The 19,555-nt window shown below is 47.3% G+C and overlaps 2 protein-coding genes and 1 long non-coding RNA gene across 3 annotated transcripts in view; 1 reads left to right on the top strand and 2 right to left on the bottom strand.

The window, feature by feature from the left end:
* ALOX5 (arachidonate 5-lipoxygenase) overlaps positions 1 to 8,198 on the bottom strand; it is a 43,626-nt gene extending 35,428 nt beyond the window's left edge. The window contains exon 1 of the mRNA XM_083519341.1: positions 8,019 to 8,198. Within this exon, the coding sequence (XP_083375467.1) occupies positions 8,019 to 8,168 (150 nt within the window). The 5' untranslated portion in view covers positions 8,169 to 8,198. The remainder of the gene's footprint in view (positions 1 to 8,018) is intronic.
* LOC310714538 overlaps positions 7,124 to 19,555 on the top strand; it is a 68,080-nt gene continuing 55,648 nt past the window's right edge. The window contains exon 1 of the long non-coding RNA XR_014529881.1: positions 7,124 to 7,193. This is a non-coding gene — a long non-coding RNA (uncharacterized lncRNA). The remainder of the gene's footprint in view (positions 7,194 to 19,555) is intronic.
* SEC22B (SEC22 homolog B, vesicle trafficking protein) lies at positions 12,216 to 19,157 on the bottom strand. Its single transcript, XM_083519748.1, has 5 exons — positions 18,998 to 19,157; positions 18,300 to 18,409; positions 17,966 to 18,126; positions 16,890 to 17,036; positions 12,216 to 13,665 (listed from the first exon to the last, which is right to left on the bottom strand). Exons 1-5 carry the CDS (start codon positions 19,070 to 19,072, stop codon positions 13,511 to 13,513), a joined length of 648 nt encoding a protein of 215 aa, XP_083375874.1. The 5' UTR covers positions 19,073 to 19,157; the 3' UTR covers positions 12,216 to 13,510.

Raw genomic sequence — 19,555 nt, 5'->3', positions numbered from 1 at the left:
TATTACCTGAAACTAGGTTTTCCTGCTGAGAACATAAAACACAAAGTGTATATTACTTCTGATATGATGAGGGATAGCTTACAGTTTCATTCCCTGTAATGCTCAGACAATCGCCCTGTGATCCCAGTACCTTGTTTATATGCAAACGGGCATGGATTAATCATTGAACTAAGAATCCCAACAATGGTGCAATTGTTACCCAGTAGCTTCCCAGCATGGTGTGTGTGGGGAGGCACGTAATGCCAAACTATACCAAATTATCTTCACTGTAATGTTATGTTTCCACCTCCCTTAGGAGACTATCATACTCCTGGTATTTCGAAAACACTTACCAATTAACTAGGCGCTGTGTGTTCTGAAAGGAGCTACTCCAACAAAACGTTTTCAATCAAAAAGACTTCAGAAAATGTATTTTTTGAAATGAAGGTGGAATATAGATATAGTGCAAATCTTCATCATCAAACAATATTTACACAGTAGCAAGATAAGTGTGGGTGAAGCCACAATTTACTGATTGTCACAAGCAAATAATATTTCAAATGTTTTCTTAAACTTTTGCCCATAATGATATGTCTGACATGTCCCACAGACACACAGCAATAATGAGTTTCCTAACCTAAAAGCCCAGGAGCCTCTGATGGACTGAATCTGATGTCTGTATAAACATCTCCATATTTATAGATTTTTGACAGGGTGATAAATCAGAATTAACAAAGAAAACATTATATAGCAATGCATTTTATTGTAAATCTCAGGCCTGCTCTCTGAATAATATTTTATTCGGCATCTTTCCTGCCCCGCTGCAAAAGAAGTTTTCTTTTAAGTTTTAAGTTTTTCTTTTAAGTTTCAAAATAACATAAGCGACCTTTAGGTCATGGTTGAGCTCCTTCCTTTGACATCTGCTGTTATTTTTGAGTTATTGATACCCCAAAATATTCCCTCTCATGCATTTATGTCAAACACTGAAAACCTGTGGTCCTTGAGCCATATTAGGCCCACCAGGGATCCTAATATGACCTGTGAGGCCATTTTACCCAAGCCACACACACCTGCCCCACAAGATCATATGTGACATCAGGTGTGCTGCAGGTAAAGAAGACAGCTGCACAAATATAGGATGGGGGCACCTGGCTTACTAGCAGTACATGTGAAAAGGATCTAAGGGTCTTGGTGGACCATAAGCTGAGTCCACAGTGTGATGCAGCAGCAATAAAGCTAGGGATATTCTAGGCTGCATCAACAGAAGTCTAGTGTCCAGATCAAGGGAAGTAATAAAGGTAAAGGGACCCCTGATGATTAGGTCCAGTCGTGGCTGACTCTGGAGTTGCGGAGCTCATCTCGCTTTATTGGCCAAGGGAGCCGGCGTACAGCTTCCGGGTCATGTGGCCAGCATGACTAAGCCGCTTCTGGCGAACCAGAGCAGTGCACGGAAACGGCGTTTACCTTCCCGCCAGAGCGGTACCTATTTATCTATTTGCACTTTGGTGTGCTTTCGAACTGCTAGGTTGGCGGGAGCAGGGACCGAGCAACGGGAGCTCACTCCATCGCAGGGATTCGAACCGCTGACCTTCTGATCGGCAAGTCCTAGGCTCTGTGGTTTAACCCACAGCGCCACCCGCGTCCCAAGGGAAGTACTGGTAATAGTCCCACTCTATTCTGCCTTGGTCAGAATCCTGTGACCAGTTCTGAGCACCACAGTTGAAGGAGGAGATTGACAAGCTGGAACCTGTGCAGACGAGGGCAGACAAGGTGATCAAGGGTCTGGAAACCAAGACTTTTGAGGAATGGTTGAGCATCATATCATGTGCATCACATACTTCCCTCCCCTCACTGTTGCCTTTGGACTGGGGGAAAGTTCTGACACTGGCAGAAATTTGCTTAAGCTAAAAACAAGTGAAATGGGCAGAGCATAGATTGAAAAAAGAATGACATTGAATCGAGCCAAGTATATTCCATCTTTTAAACATACTATTTTGAGGCACAGGTAACAATAACATAGACAGGTTGTCGTACAAGAATTTTACAAGCATCAGGAAAGCATAAGGTAAAGGGACCCCTGACCATTAGGTCCAGTCGTGGCCGACTCTGGGGTTGCGGCGCTCATCTCGCTTTATTGGCCGAGGGAGCCGGCGTACAGCTTCCGGTCATGTGGCCAGCATGACTAAGCCGCTTCTGGCAAACCAGAGCAGCGCATGGAAACGCCATTTACCTTCCCGCTGGAGTGGTACCTATTTATCTACTTGCACTTTGATGTGCTTTCGAACTGCTAGGTTGGCAGGAGCAGGGAGCGAGCAACAGGAGCTCACCCCGTCGCAGGGATTCGAACCGCTGACCTTCTGTCCTAGGCTCTGTGGTTGAACCCACAGCGCCACCTGCATCCCTCAGGAAAGCATACGAAGCCACAATAAGAATGAGCAAAAACTTCCAGGACTACAATTAATTTTTTCCCCTGTAGGCCTGAGAAGCAGAAGTAAATGGGATGATTGGTATGAATAAGGAAAGACCTGAGAACAATAATAGGATTATCACTTTTGCCGACTTCACTTCTGAAACTCTTATTTTCACATTAAGACCTTCTGTCTTGCAATAGACGTCCTATGTAGGATGTGATACTATACGGTTTCTAATTTTAATAATATTCACTTTGGTGCTTAATTCTGGAATGGATCTGGTTGTAATGTTGACAGAGCACTTGCCATTCAAAAACATTCAGTAATGCTATCTGGGTTTGTGATTTCTTTGGGGGGTGGGGCAAAGAACGGAAGCCGTGAACAGGCCCCATTGGTCCATGGACTCACCTGCACACCCAACTGAGTATGTTATTCCTCCAGAAACAATTCTTGCCCTGTGAATACAGCACTGTAACTTGGCAGAGATATTTATTTATTTATTTATTTACGGCTATTAGCCCATAAAATATGTACAAACATAAAAACACAGAGGCATTAATATTAGATATTAATGGTCACAGAGTGAGAAAGAGATCTCTGGCTCTCTTTTTGCTGCAATAAGCAAAAAGTCCTGCAACAACTATTTTTTAAGTTTCAAAACAACTCCCTGGGAAGGATAGTAAACTAAATGAGATGCGGAACTAAGACATTATGCAACATTATTTGTGAAAGAATCTATACAGGAAAAAGAACAAAAGGAGACATTAAGAAGCAGAACTAAGTCTGAAGACATGTGCCCACTGGGTGTACTTCCAGCACGCCTGTTCCAGAAGGGGAACCATGCTGATCTTTCTTTCTTTCTTTCTTTCTTTCTTTCTTTCTTTCTTTCTTTCTTTCTTTCTTTCTTATTGTCTTTTAATGATTTAGTCCCGCATAACCCCACTATTCTGACTTTTCCAAACAAACCACATATCCAGCGGAGTCTAGTACACTCTAGATAATCTTCTAGTTATGATCAGAATTAGGTTTACAAGTAAATTTCCCTTTCAGACTTTCCATATCTGCTGCTTTTATTGAGTATTTGGCACGCAGCAGCTCATAAGGCTTGTTCTGTTATCGAAAGGACCCACCACAAATTTGAATGACTTCAGAGGAAGCAAGAGCTGTGGTGATGGAACCAAAAGAGTCTATGCAAAAGAGGAAACCAAGGATGACACTGTGGGAAGCAAGAGGCCACCTTGCCGTATGTGTGCACCAAACTGGGTCTTTGACCCGAGTGGAATGAAGTCTCCTTTTGCCCCTGGGGAAAGAAGCTCTTAGGATGGAAGCATGCCTCCTTTGTGATCAGCAGAAAAGTGGGGAAAGGAAGTCAATCCCCCCTCTCTTTCTTTCCCTACCCCCCACCAGAGCTTTCTTGAGGCAACACACAGATGTTGTGTGTTAGCCATGCCCAGGGTGCCTCAGAGGCTCTGTCAGCCAGCCACAGAGAGCCTGAGGGGAGCAACTCCTAGGCAGCTCTTCCCCCTCAAGGGGATACTGCTCATTGTATCCCACCAGGCCAAGAGCATAAAGAGCCCTCGGGAGGAAGATGCTCACCCAACCACAGACTCTCTTTGGAAAGCCCCCCCCAAAAGCAAACAAACAGCAAGCCCCTTCCTGTCCCCACCCTTCTTGCAACCCTCAGCTGACAGGCGGGTCTGTTTCATGAAGTCTCTTTAATGAGAGAGGTGGCAAGGGAGAGAGGGGAGATGCTGGGGGGGGAGAGAAGAGGAGAGAACAGGTATCCCTTCCCCTCCTCACAGTGGCGTAGCGTGGATTGTCAGCACCCGGGGCAAGGCAAGTAATTTGCGCCCCCTAACCCGTGGATTTGCGCCCCCTAACCCATGGATTTGCACCCCCTAACCCTAACCCCCAGATGTTGCGCCCGGTGCAGCCAGCCCCCCCCTGCATCCCCCACGCTACGCCACTGCCTCCTCAAGTCTTTCAGTAATTTTTTATAGTGACAGCAGCCTCCTCTGAGGGAGATCCTAAGAAGATCTCCCAGACAGAAATCCTAGCCAGGCAGACTCAGTTTCACTCATGTAATCAACGGGGAGATCTTGGATGGGAGGATTTTATTTTATTTTTACTCCCCCACCCTCTTTCTTGGGGAAGGGGGAGAAATACCCCATCAGCCCCTCATTTTGTTTCAGTGTGTTCAGAGATGCTTTCTCTGGAAATGTTTATTTAAGGAGTGTTTTACACAAACCAGCAGCTCTTTATTTTTTTATTGTTTAGCAAAACAGCATCATAGCAATAATGAAATGAGTTGAAGTTCAGTATGTTAATGAGTGGGCTTGTTTTCTTTATTTAGAAAAGTGAAACTGGTTGGTCAAATGGATCTAAGGATGTGATTGATATGCAGTATATAGTTATATATTCTTCCACCTACCAAACACCCCAAAAAAGCAGAAGAGAGGTGAAAGAAATTCTACAATTGATGAGGGGGGTTTCATGTCATTTCCCACTTTTACGCAGTCCTCATCAAACAACTTTCCCTCTCTCACAACCGTTTTCTATGCTTCACAATACTTTTTTTTTTAATAGGGAGAAATAAATAGCGTGACAGGAATTATTAGCCTTACAATGTTGAGACTTTGTTAGTAGATTTCTAGTACAGGTTTGTAAAGAGGTGCAAAGTTAAAAACAATAGCTTTCTCCCATGGCAAATATTCAAGATGCACTTGGGCTCCTCGCGTGACTTTACTACATATCACATCAGGACCAGGGCTATTGTAAATATACATTTTGTAGAGGGGAAGACAAACAGTATGTAAACAGCAACAAGAGGAATACCGGGACTGTTTTTTCTAGAAAAAAAGCGCTAATGACCATGAAAAATTTGGTATCATCATCGAACTTGGCTATGTCATTGTGCACCCACCGCTAATCTAGATGGTTTATGAACAAGTTACAAAGCACAAGTCCCAACGCGGATCCTCAGGGGCTCCACGCTTTATATCCCTTCATTGGATGAATTGTCCAGTCATTCCTACTCTCTGCCTCCGGTCTCATAACCAGTTACTGATCCGCAAAAGGACCAGCAAAGTGAGAGAAGGATGCTCCTTCCAGAACCAGCCACTGCCCTTTCAGGATAACACATCCCCCTGCGTTCCTTTCTGTAGTATGGCAGAATCAATCAGACAAGAGATGGCTGTAAGGCAGAGGTGGGTTCATGGATCCTTCTCAGGATGGGCCAAATCTGACAGGTGAGGGGTGTTCACCTGTCAATCATTGGTGTCGTTATGATATTGCATGATCGACAGGTAGGTTACCCCCCCTTGACAAAACTATTTTTCCCTCTTTGCCCTCCCTCCCTCTGCTTCCCTTTGATTCCCCCCTCCCAGCCCATCAGTCCTCCCAGCACTGCTGTGGGAAGAGTGAAAAAGAAGCCTGTATTTTCCAAGCTTTCCCTGGCTTCATGCGCCAGTTCCCTGGGCAGAACTAGTGGCATCAGCCGATGGAGGTGGTCAGGGGAGAATGGCCTCAAGGGCCCAATTGGACTTCCTGTTCTCAGGCACGCCTGCCACTGCTCCTGATTGCTTACGTTCCCCTCTCTCCTTGCTCATTCTTTGGGCAGGATGGTAGATAGGATTGGGCCCTGCGACCGCACCCTGAGCGAGCAGGTGGAAGCTGTGGCTTTTCTTCAAAAGAGTCTCTGCTTACGTCCCCTGCCCTTCTCTCTGGGTGGCGCCAGAGGCTGCGCCACCCACAAAGAGAAGGCAAATGGAGGGAAAGTTCCCTTTAGGAGCCATCTGATTCTGCTCACTTGCACACCTTTTGGACCTTGAGGTTTTTGGGGTCAGCACCCAGCTGCAGTGTCGGAAAAAAGATGGCTGCTGTTACCTGTGTGCTGTTAAGAGAAAGAGGGCGCAGCATGTAGAGGGAGCAGGCTGTCCTGAAAAAGCAACCCCAAAGTCTCCTTCTCCCCACCACGCCCTTGGATAGCAGCCAGAGGGAGGCTCAGCCCGACAGTCAGAGGCAGCTGCGGCTGTCCTTGCAAATATCGTAAAGTTGCCCTCCTTCGTGGGCAAGGAAGCTGAAGCTGCCTGGTAGCAGTCATTGCTGTGGGCAGAGGAGGTTGCGTGGTTGTGTGTGGTGGCAGGGAGCAAGGGGCGCAGTCAGAGCAGCCACCCCATGAGCCCAAACCTAGACTCGGACTGAACCCACCCAGGCTGAGCCCCTCCAGAGCTTCTGCCAGCCGCCCACTAGACTGAGCCAGAGCGACCACAGCAGTCCTCGACTATGGTTTCTTAAGCTCCCTGCCAGGGCCGTCTTAAGCATATCCAGTGCTGTGGTGCAAAGATCCCTCAGATGACCCCCGTTTCCCAGAGTTATTGACCTTTTCCCAAGCCTCTGCAGGGATTGCTCTCCTCCCGTGGAGGCTTGGGAGGCAAGCTGCATGCCCGCCAGCCATATGGTTGATGGGGCCATAGCTGTCAACCTTCCCTTTTTTTGTGGGAAATTGTGCGGGTGGGGCTGTGAGTTAAACCACAGAGCCTAGGACTTGCTGATCAGAAGGTTGGCGGTTCAAACCCCCGCAACGGGTTCGCTCACTCCCTGCCAACCTAGCCATTTGAAAGCACGTCAAAGTGCAAGTAGATAAATAGGTGGGAAGGTAAATGGCGTTTCCGTGTGCTGCTCTGGTTTTGCCAGAAGCGGCTTAGTCTGCTGTCTGCGGACAAACACCGGCTCCCTCAGCCAATAAAGTGAGATGAGCGCCGCAACCCCAGAGTCAACCATGATTGGACCTAATGGTCAGGGGTCCCTTTACCTTTACCCTTATTTCAGCGCCGTTTCCGCTGCTATCCCGGATTGTTAGATATCCCGTAGACTGTCCCCGGGACAGGTGACTTGCTGATCCCTTATTTTAGAGGCTGCTGATCCCTTATTTTCAAATCTGAAAGTTGACAGCTATGGATGGGGCACAGCTGGTGGGCTTGCAGGGAAAAGGGATGCCGCCGGCAAAGCCGCGCAGCTCCCTCACTCCCTGGCAGTGGCGTAGCGTGGGGGGTGCAGGGGGGGCCGGCCGCACTGGGCGCAACATCTGGGGGTTAGGGTTAGGGGGCGCAAATCCACGGGTTAGGGGGCGCAAATCCATGGGTTAGGGGGCGCAAATTACTTGCCTTGCCCCAGGTGCTGACAATCCGCTATGCCACTGCTCCCTGGGGCGCCCCTGAGAGGCCAGCGCCCTGGTGCAATGCACCAGTAAGCCCAATAGGAAAAGACGGCTCTGCTCCCGGCAGCTGGTCTGTGCCAGTGCCGCCCGCCACGTCCAAGATGCTGCGCCGGGACCAAGCGGTGCGCCGGAGAGGTGGATGGGTGCGAGGCGTGCAGGACGGGCGTAAAAGGGAAGCGGGCAGAAGTTTCCATTGTCAGTAGGAAGCCACAAAATGGGGAACCCGCTTGCTAGACGGGGAGAAACAGCGCGGGGGGAGAAGCCCCCCGTCTCGATGCCTCTGTGTGGAAGGAAGGCTCTCAGGCAGCTCTGCAGCGGGAGAGGCGAGCGGGTTTCTGAGCCTGAGCAGAGCGCGGGCTGCCGAAGCGCCCCATCCGCCCCCGTCCCGTCCCATCCCGTCCCTCACTCACCGCGCCGCGCTCGAAGTCGTCGTAGAAGGGCTTGTCGAGCAGGTGCCTCTCGCTCGTTCCGCCCGAGCCCACCAGGCTCAGGTAGACGTAGTCGTCGGTGCCCGCGAACCACTGGCTGCCCGTCGCCACCGTCACCGAGTAGGACGGCATGGCTGCGCCGAGGAGCCGAGCAGAAGTCGCGGGGCTGCGCGCAGGCACGAGGAGGCGCCGCCCCGCCGAGGAGGGCGAGGTCCCGCTCCGAGGGGAGGCGCTGGCGCGGCCGCCGCAGAGAAGGCGCCCCGCCGCCGTCGGGGGCCAGTTCAGGCGCTGCCGCTCCTCCGGCTGAAGGGCCGCGGACGCCCCGTCTAGGGGCTCCTCCGGCAGGGACTTTGCTGGCGCTCTAGCAGAGCATCTTTCCTTCTTCCAACTTAGCCCCCCAAGACCAAGCAATCCTTCTGGGGGAGCGGGGTTTGGGATTCCACTGCAGAAGTTTCTAACTCTAGACGAGAACTCCGAGAGGAAGGAAGCCACAGCAAACAGACACGGAGGTTGGGAGGCATCCGCAGGTGTGAATGCTGCAGTGGAATTGCCTAGTTACGGTTTATATCTCTAGATAAGATCTAGATCCTAGATATGGTTTAGATCTCCAGTTCCGTCGAAGTCTTGTTTTGCATCCTCGGGTGCAAATATATTCAAATGATATACATCTGCCTCGATGACTCACTGCCTCGTGTGTGTGTTGTTTTTCGTTTGTAAAGGGAGATTTAAAGTATATTTCAAATTGGTTCCATGATTCCCCACAGCACACAATATACAAAATAATGCAAATGCAAAAGAATGCAAATGTTCTTGGGTGCTTGGTGGATCTCCTCAATATACCCCCTTGGTTTTCCTTGTGTGTGTGAAGACAGAACAAATATAATGGGAGAAGTTCTACTGTGGCTCCAATGATCAGGGGAGCCTCTCTCCCCCCCCCCCACAATTAGGACAATGGGAGAGGTGAAATGCCTCAGAAAAAATGGGGGGGGGGAGAGAAATTGGTAGGGGTGGGATTGAATGAGATAGGTAACAGGTTAGATGAGTATCATAAGACATGAGACCAGAAATTAAGAACTACATTCAACACAAGGATAACGAAATAAGGATTTCAACCCAGTACACTTCCAAGCACAATTCAAAGTGTTGGTGCTGACCTTTAAAGCCCTAAACGTCCTTGGTCCAGTATACCCGAAGGAGCATCTCCATCCCATCGTTCTGCCCGGACACTGAGATCCAGCGCTGAGGGCCTTCTGGCGGTTCCCTCACTGCAAGAAGTGAGGTTACAGGGAACCAGGCAGAGGGCCTTCTCGGTGGTGGCGCCCGCCCTGTGGAATGCCCTCCCATCAGATGTCAAGGCAATAAGCAACTATCCTTTTAAAAGACATCTGAAGGCAGCCCTGTTTAGGGAAGTTTTTAATGTTTAATGCTGTATTGTGTTTTTAATATTCAATTGAGAGCCCCCCAGAGTGGCTGGGGAAACCCAGCCAGATGGGTGGGGTATAAATAAATTATTATTATTATTATTATTATTATTATTATTATTATTATTAAACGTTAAAGGGATGGGGTCGATTCTGAAAAGGAGGATAGAAACATAAATAGCAGATAGTCAAATCTGGGGGGAAATGTGGAAGAAACGCACTTTGAAAATGTTGTCTATTAGGATAAAAGAAAATTATAAATTAGTTTGGAGGTGGTATTTAATACCAGTCAGATTAAATCAAATAAACAAGGGATATTCAGTGTTATGTTGGAGGGGATGCCAGGAAACAGGGAATTATGTTCACATGTGGTGGGGGTGTAAATATGTACAATTTTGGGGGGCAAAGGGTGTTTAAGGAGATAACAGAAATCACTGGTTTCTGACTGAAAATCCAGAGGTAGCATTATCATCAATTTATAATGGTGTGGAAGTTTTGCAGGCTATGAAAGACTTGCTCACAAATTTATTGACAGCTGCATGAGTTATTATAGCTAGGAAGTGGAAGGGGAAAAGTGAATACAAAATAGAAGAATTGTATAAAGAGGCGTGGGATATAGCTATTAATTAACATGTGCTATTAAGGCAAGATGGGGAACATGCAGGAGAAATGATTTTGAGTAGATATGGAAGGTGTTTGTAGAATTTGTACTGTTAAAACAGAAAGGGGTCAAAACATCGCCAAGAGGTGTTGAAATATTGGGAGGTTGGATAGTTACAATGGAATGGTCTCAGGAGTACGGTGCACATTTTTATTCTTATTTATTTATTATTATTACTTTGTCAAAATAAAAAATAAAACAATTTTTAAACAAAACTAATGTGGACAAAAGGAAAACGGAGCAAGGCACCTGGTGCTAGCTTGGTTGCCAGAGCTATTGGAAGGCAGCATACAATGTACCATCCAACCATCTTAGGGCAGGGGTTGGCAAACTAAGGTCCGTGGGCCAGATAAGGCCCAAGGACCCTGCCACCTGCCCAGTCAGTCCCCATGCTGAACTGGCATGGCGACATCTCGCTGCGCGGGGACTGAATTCTGCGACGGGTGCACAGGCTTCTTTGGATTGGCTCCAGGAATATCCCGCAGCCAATCTGAAGCAGCGGATGCCTCTGGGCAGGTGGTGACACTGGCCAATCCGAAGCCTTGCCGCCCGCACGCTGAGAAAACCCGGTGCGGCTTCGGATTGGCTCCAGGAAGCTCCCGCAGCCATCCAAAGCTGCGGAAGCCTCTGGGCGGGCAGCTACACTGGCCAATCTGAAGGCACACTGAATTTCCTCTGCAGCCATGGCACTGCAGCCATGGACAGAGGGGTTAGTGGGCATGCCGCAAGGCTTCAGCCGGAGCTTGGTGTGCCTGCTGGCCCCGCGCCCGGGAAAGCTCTCCCAAAAATGAGGCGCTGCCACCGCCATCAGCTCCCAACTGCTGCCAGGAAGTAGGATAGCAGGAGGAGGGGGAGAGAGAAGCCCCCCTCTGCCAGTGTGTGTGTGTATACATGTGCCTGTGTGCAGTCCGGCCCACCAGAAGATTTGAGGGACAGTGAGCTAGCTGGCCTGCTGGTAGAAAAACCTTGCTGACCCCTGGTCTTAGGGACTCCTCTCCAGATTTGTGCCTTTTCTTCTTCCAAAGATGTCCCACCAGGCAGCTGGTACGGATTTTTACACCCAAATCCTCACAAATGTGTATAGCCACAAGACAGAAGAGGTTTAGTACGCTTGCCTTCTCCTAGATGGGCGAGCTTCCCAGGTATGGAGGTGTTAGGGGAAGGTTAGTACCTTTGGTGGGAGACACGTTGTGCTTTCTCTGGGGTAGTTTGTCCACCTTTGGCCCCCACCCTGCACTCACCTCTCACCTGTGGCTCCTGGAGGCTGTCAGCATGCAATAGCGGCCCCACCTTGGGAACAGCTTCGACTGCCCATCTAAACCAGGTGACGGTAGCCAATGGGTCTCAAACCCTCAGTGACTTAGGGACTTCCCCTGCATGCAAAGACAGGCTCCAGAAGAATGAGTGGACCAGACCAACAGTGGGTCCAACTGTCAAGAAGGTGGTTACTGCACTGTGCTGCAGAGTGAAATGAGAGGCTTAGCGAAAATGTAGCATAGGGAAAGAAGCATCCCCTCTATTCATCCAAGTCATTTATAAAGATGTTGAACAGCACAGGGCCAAAGGCAAGAGTCCTATGACACCCTACTTGAGATTCTTCTTCCATTGATGCTGTCATGAATGAGGGATGTTTGGGAATTCGTTTTAAAAAGCTGAAGATCCATCTAACCGTGGTATTATTCAAATTACATTTTACTAGCTTGTCAGCAAGGATATCCCAGGAGACTTTGGCTTGTTCCCAACAAAGTCATTGCATGAATGGAATTCATTCTACTCATACAATGGAATTCCCCCTCTCTATTCTCCCCCTGCATGCATGCATGTACGCAGTCAGTCAGTCAGTCAGTCAATCAATCAATCAATCAATCAATCAATCCACATACATACACACAGACAGACATGGCCTGGAGCAGGTTTGGGGATGGAGCAGGGAGGGCGAATTCCATTCCTTCAGTCATGTAATTACTTTAGCTGGATACAACCCAATGTCCACTACAACATTCCCATGAGCTACCAAACTACTAACTAACAAAAAAAGGGTGGTTATATATATCTGCTTGAGCTTCAAAACTTCAAATTAAAAATTGTTCGATAAAATGCTGTGAATTCACCTTTTATTTTTAAGAGAGAGCTGTAATAATGCGCTTGCCAATTGAAATAAATAAAACCAATTTTCTTTTCATTATCTCTGATGGAAACATAGTATGTGATGTTCTGCTCTTCAACTCCTTTTCTCACTCCCTTGCAAATACTCAGACAGGCTGCCTGAGAACACATGGGAGATTAGTTCTACTATCTCCTTATTTGAGATTCGCTCTTAAGACACATCTGAAAATACTTTTCACACTGCATGATAGCATCCCTCTGAGAGGCAGCAGTCCTCAGACACAGATACCAGAGTTCAGGACACTAACAGTTTCTGCTCCACAGGTTTGCTATACAGAAGTGGGAAATAGACAAAGATACAGCGAAGAAGAGAATGACAAAGGAGCTTAATTTTTCAAAGCACAGACTGTCAAGAATTCAGGAAGAGACCTGCTCTTCTTCAGCCCTTTCGTGTGCCACGAGATCCAAATAGTAGGTTGTCTTACAGACTGCACAAAGCAAAAGAAATAGTGACATTTGCGGGAGAGAGGAAAAGCCCAGTAAGCAGGAGACGTCAAGCCCCTCCCTGTAAAATATGCAGAGAATGTGGAACTTGCTGTTGGTTTTAAAAACATAGATTTATCTGAAATGAAGATGAATTACGTGCTTGTAGTTTAATTCTGTGACAACTATTTCAACATTATACTGAGCACTTAATGAAGTCTGCTGAAGCAGAATTTCTTATCTACTTTCTAAATCAATGGTGTAATGATTCAATATATCTAGCAATAATGAAGTCTACTGAACCAGAATTTCCTACCTGTTTAAGAAATTAACGGTGTAATGTCAGTATGTCGGAAGTACAGTAAAGACTCAGCCTTTAAACAGGAATTTCTGCACAAGTAGCAAGATCCAGACCCTTAAGAAAATATTACTAGCACCAGGAATGTTCATTAGAGTCCCTTTACTATGAGGGCTGGGATCATTTACAGGGAAAGAGGTGTCTACTGCAGCATCAACGCGAAAGCTGTGAATCAGCCTGATAAGCCAACTCAGGACTTCCCTCTCACATTAGGGATGGAAATCGTGCTGCTAGTGGGATGGACAAATTTCATGTCTTCTAAGTGCAAAAGAAAATCCAGGAAGCTTTGACATTTGGGAATTAAGATTCACCGGAAAGTAGCAGCAATTCTCACTATACAGTCATCCCATTTGGGGCTTCTAATGTACATTCTGGTGATCTTGGCATCTTGCAACTATGCATCTGCTGTGTTACTAGCTGTCCCTCTTTGGTGCCTGGAAACCTCTCAAAGCCACCAGAACCTCACATAGACAATCAACATGATAAAGAACACAGCGACAGCCGCGAGCTTGGCATAGGTGGAACGCATGTTCAAATATTTTGCATCCTGGCGATATTTCTTCGACAAACTGGACAGATTGTTTGCCTTGGAATCCAAAGCTGTTTCAAAAGAACAAATAATAAGACACTTTAGTATTTGTAGGTGTGCAGTTATGTATTTATATCGCATTGCCATATATTCATGATATGTTTCAAATTAAAGGCCCAAACCTACTGGCTTCAGTCTGACCTAAGAGCAGACTTTTTCATTTTCCTTGCTGGAAAAATTACAGGAGGATGACAGTTTCTGTCTAGCACCCAGTGTCCATTATCTGCTGTTAATCAAAAAGTTTGCTTTTCGTTATAGAAAGTGGCTTACATTTATTCCAGCAGCCACCCATCATCTGAAAAGTCTTTCTGGAGGGATGTGGGACTCTTCTGAAGAATTTAGGAGGGGACATTGGGGGGGGCTGCCATAGTCAGGTTTAGATTCTAAGATAAGTAAAGAAGTTCACAAAAGGGATGTGTCTTCTCCCATCCTTCCTCTATTGATTTGAAGGATGCTCCCACCCCACTTTCTGCTAAGGTTTTCAGAGGGGTCACAAGCAGCTGCAAGTGGGGAATGGGAGGGAAACTGCCCTTCCATTTATTCCCGTAGGTTAATGTATCTTAGGACCCAAGCATGAGTTTATTAAAAACTTCTCCTTGGTTTCTAGAACGCTGACGTTGCGGCGATAAGGTGGTGGAAGTACTAGCTGAGAAACTGAGGCACTGCCTGGGAAGTCATGGAATCCAGAAGCTGCTATGGGCAGGATGAATGAGGACTGAGCGAAACCATCTTCCCTTACAACTTTTGAATTGTGTTACAGCAAAGATTTGGTCAATATGTGATGTGTATGTTTCTCTTTCAAAAGTGTCCCAATCAATAGCTAATACTGTTAGTCACTTTTCTGAGTTTATTATTCCCCATGAGCTCTGGTGTATCATTTTTAACGTGTAAACTGAATGCGAACTGTGCATCCTAAACTCATGTCAGAAGCATGCAAAACTGCATTCTTTCTCTGCAATGCAACCCTCTGAATAAACCAGTCAATTTTTTTCCCGAATCAATGGATGTCTGCCTATGTAACAGCCTGTGCACCTGCCATTTATGAGGACCTCAGGCTGCTCCCCTACCCTTTCTGAAACTACTTGCAAGTAACCCCCCCTCACAGACTTTCAGTTCTTGTATTCTGTGGGATACATGCCCCAAATATTTATATACCAAGATCCAACTACTGTAATAACTCATCACCTGCTCACCGCCTCCCCTGCTGCTGCCACCACCCATCCCCTTCTTTTCCTGAGCCCTTGGAAGTAAGCCCCACTTCTCCATTAAAAGAGAAGCTGGACACACATATTATGGGCACAGCAAGTGGAAGAACAGTTTGTCAGACTTTCAACAACTGCCCTGAATTCTACAATAATGTACCTCCCACATTTTGGGTCTGGGGTGGGACACGTAATGGCAAACTGTATAAGTTCACATCTGAACTGCTCAATTGCTGCTCAAACAAAAGAGGAAGCAAGAAATTTTGAAAAGTATGAAGCAAAAGCTACAGAGGTGGAGAAGCAGAAGCTACAGAGCTGGAGCTCCGTCACAGAGAAGAAAGGTGCTATACCATTTGCCCAAGTGATGGGTGACTACTGCAACCACTGCCAAGTTAGGCATGGTTCCAGGACAGGTCCCATTGCTGAAGCAACGAGGTATGAAGATACCTACCATAAACAAGCCAGCTTGTTCAACATACAATTGAGATGGACATTCTGCCTGCTTTGGCTTTAGGGCAAAATCAGAAAAGGCAGATCTCTGTTCTGAGGATCTTATAATTTAAGCATGATGAACAAAAGAAGAAAAAAAAGATGAAGAATGGGATATGCAATGGTAACATGGGAAGAAAGCAAGCAAAAGAAGATACATATATTTAGGCCTGATTTAACTGGGAATAAGGGATGATCAATATGACGAAGGATTAGGAAACCAAGCCTTATGAAGAATGGTTGAGGGAGCTGGGTAGGTTTAGCCTGCAAAAGAGGAGACTGAGGAGATAGGGTAGCCATTTTCAAATAACTAAAGAACTGCCACACGGAAGATGGAGCAAGCTTGTTTTCTCCTGCTCCAAAGGGTAGGTCCTGAACAAGAAAGGAGATTCTGACAAATCAGGAAGAGCTTTCTGATGGTAAGAGCTGTTTGCCAGTGGAACCCACCTCAAAGGGTGGTGGACTCTCCTTCACTGGATGTTTTTAAGCAGATGTTGGATGGCCATCTGTCATTGATGTTTTAGCTGATATTTCTGAACTGCAGGGGGTTGGACTAGATGACCCTTAGGGTCTCTTCCAACTCTATGATTTAAAGAAAAAGAAATAAGTAGTAACACCCAGGTGTTATGGGGGAGAGTTCAAGGTACAAGGGATCGTGAGAGAACAGAAAAGAGTAGGAGACTTTAAGACACTGTAAGAGTGCAGTCAAGTTTGGGGAAGATCATAGGGCACAACATGTCATTGACTAGTACACTAGTACAGGGCAAAGCTGTAGGGTGCTTTAATTCTAAGGAGAAGAATAAAGATTTGTTGAATGGGGATGGAGATGAGAAACCAGAGCAGAGATGACTGCTGGAGCACCACTAACAGAGTTTTGGGGAACAGGGGTCAACAGGTTTTTGCCTGGCCAAGGCTGGAAATTGTCGTGCTTGCTATGGTGCATGACATGATAGAAATTATTCCTGGTATTCTAACTATACCCTTTAAGCAAGTTTCCAGGGGACTTAATAAAGCAAAGCAAATCAGAATAAAAGCAGTTAACATATACAGATAATGCTGTAGAAGCAGGAAAAAAATATTTAAGAGCAGCATAAAATCATGAGTAAATATAAAACATGTATAAACAAACATTTATGAAGCCTGGATATATTAAAAAGTGTTCTCATTTATTTTATTTATGTCCCACCCTTTACCCAAAAATCACAGGGCAAGCCACAAAATTGGGGGGGGGGGGTGAGCCTACATAAAAAGAGTCATTTGAATATGACATGACATCAAAGCAACATCAGAGCTGGAACACATTCCATCTTGGAGCACCACAAGGGAGAAAGTAGCCACTTACTGCAATTCCAATGGTGTGGGCCCCCGTAATAAAGCATCTGTTGAATATCTTAATGCAGGGAAAGCACATGTGCAGACAGGGTGTGTTATATCGCACAAAGCAGCTTGCCACAGCTTCCCCCGTTCCTACTGCATAGGCTACAATCGCACCTGATCATCCCATAAAAAGGCAGAGCACCTTGTGCATGCAACAGTCACCGTACCTGAAAGTGCCTCGCCTCGTTGTAGAACTTCTTCAATGTTAGCTACCATGATTCTCTGTACATCCTGCAACTCTGTGTTGATGGAGCCAAGGTTTCTTCTTGCACGACTGTCAATATATAGTTTCTTGGTTTTCTGGATATAAGTATCTGAAATAAGAGGTAGCTGCTCATGAATTAGTCTCTCTTCCTTTCAGTGTCCAACAGCTAATTTATGTCTTTTATTTATCAGTTCCACACATGTGGCCAGTCTTGGTTGTCCATCAATTGTCCTTTTTGGTGGCAATTTTCATTGTGACAGTGGCATTCAGGGAGAGGAGGTTTAACCCTTGTATCCACAATCATGGTCCTAATGAAAATTGGCTCTCCAAGACTGTTAGCTCCATTGGCATGGTTTAGAGCATTTTCTTCTAAAGCTAATAATAGGGTGGGATGGGAATTGTCACTGTGGTAACAGTTAGGAAGGGTTAAATCTACTCTCCCTGTGCACTGAGATACTTATGAAAATTGGAACTCACATTCACCTATTGCTAAATAGGTGTTTTTGTGTAACACAGATGTGCAACTTAATGATGGTTGCAGCATCACATGTAATATAGTCTATAATTTTCCTATCAAGGTTGAGCAACCATGGTGGCAAGCATTCAGAAACTCTCACTGGTCCTAAGTACAAGAGTGTTTATAAGAGATAATAATAATAATAATAATAATAATAATAATAATAATAATAATAATAATTTTATTTATACCCCGCCCTCCCCAGCCAAGGCCGGGCTCAGAGCAACTCAGATGACACAGATCACCCAAGAACAAAGAATGTCAGAGTCCACTGTATTTGTGTGAGGGAAAGGGATATTTGAATAATCTGACCTGATATTCTGTAAAGCTTCTGGGAGGATCCAGTCTCCGGGGTCTTTTTAGAGGACAGGAATTATTATTTTTTAAAGGACTGTGCTAATGCAAGAAACCTGCCAGGAGGGAGAACTAGGGATGGCACAAGGAGGAGAAGCCGCCATCAGGACTACTAAAGGAACCTTGCAGGCAGGCCTTTGCCTGATGAGGAAGGGGAAGAACCTCACCAAACTCAATGAAAGAATAGGGCCTGGACACAGTTGGGACCTTCTTTCCATGCTGCTCATCGAATTCTGAGTGCAAATCTTCCAGGTATGCAAAGGCCAGCTTTTTGGGGAAGGCAGCTTCACACAACACCAGGTAACACACCCCTCTCTCAATGATGTAACTGCAAAAGAAGAGACAACAGGTCTGATGTTAGCTTGACAGCAAACCAACTTCCATCTTTCCCAAATTTTCCCTAAAGACACAGAGCAATCATCTTCTCTAGCAACCCCTAATCCAGCATATGGTCTACAACTCCCTACTGAGCCTCTGCACCAGAGTTTTTGTTGTACTTACTGAAAAGTCATGGCTCCTGCTTCCAAGGTGCACCTGGTCGGAGACTGTTCATTGAGCTTCCGGAACAGCTGTTTGGCTTGGCTCTGGTACTGCTGCAGGTCTCTACCAGACTACAAAACAACACAAATCTTTAATGCAAAGCTCCAACAGGCTGACAAAGCACTGGCCTTTGCTCAGAGCAAAGTGTCAGTCACTGAGTCAATAGGAACTGGGTCAAGAATAACCAAACCAAAATGCTTCCCCTTATGCTGCTGCTACTAGACTGTTTCCTCTATACAACAACAGAAAAGGCACCCAGCTGGACCCCCGAAATTTCAGCTCAGGATTCCCAGCCCCCACAATGTGTTCTTCTAAGAAAGCAAAATATTCAGAGCAAAAGAAGGAAGGCTGTCCCTGCCTGCCTCATCTCTTAGATGGGGGGTGGGGGCTCTCTCTTGCGGTGGGGGGTGGGAAGAGAAGCAGAATCATCCGGCCCTGGACTTCAGGAGCCAGGAGGGCCATTCTCGGCCGGGCCCGCTCGGCAACCGCGGACCTCCCCGGCAGGCCTGGCGGGGAGCCCCGAGGCCGACATCTCCAGCGGACCGACGGAGGCGGCGCCTTTGGGGCCAGGATCGCGCAGGGCTCCTGCTTCCGAGTAGCCGCGCCCGGAGTCCCGGGAGCAGGAGGTGGAGGCCTGGCTTGGCCCGGCCGCCGCTCACCTGCTCGTCTTCCTGCATGGAGGCGGCCAGAGGAAGCCCGTCGGCCACCCGCGCGATGACGGTGAGGAGCACCATGGCCGCCTGCCTCGCACCCGCGGCTGCCGCTGCGCCACGGCCCACACAGCGGAGCTGGCCGGAAGGCGAGAGGGAACTTCCGGGTTCGTGGGGGGAAATGCTCCGGCCCACTTCCGTTCCGGTCGGTTTAAAGGCCCGGGCGGAACGCGGCGCCCCCGGAGCTCGGGTTCCGCTGCTGCCCTCCCGCTTCCCTGTGGCCGTCGGCTTCTCCGTGGCGCCGGGGAAAGGACGGCGCGCACGGCCCACAGCGCTCTGCGTGGGGAGCCTTGGAACTCCCTGCTGCAGCAGCGCCGGGCTGGGCTGGGAAGCGGCCGGAGGGAGCAGTCGAAAGCAGGCGGGTCGCGGGGAGGGAGCACAGCTGTCAACTTACAGCTTTGAAAATAAGGAACCAGCAGCCTCGAAAATAAGGGATCAGCAGCCAAAATAAGGGATTTCGGCTTGGCTTATACAGAAATCCGGCACTGATGGAACCATGCTGCTTTT

The sequence above is a fragment of the Podarcis liolepis genome (assembly GCF_965112155.1).
Source record: "Podarcis liolepis genome assembly, chromosome: 8".
NCBI classification, from domain to species: Eukaryota; Metazoa; Chordata; class Lepidosauria; order Squamata; family Lacertidae; genus Podarcis; species Podarcis liolepis.
The sequence above is the reverse complement of the archived record's forward strand: the minus strand, read 5'-3'. Positions and strand labels throughout refer to the sequence as shown.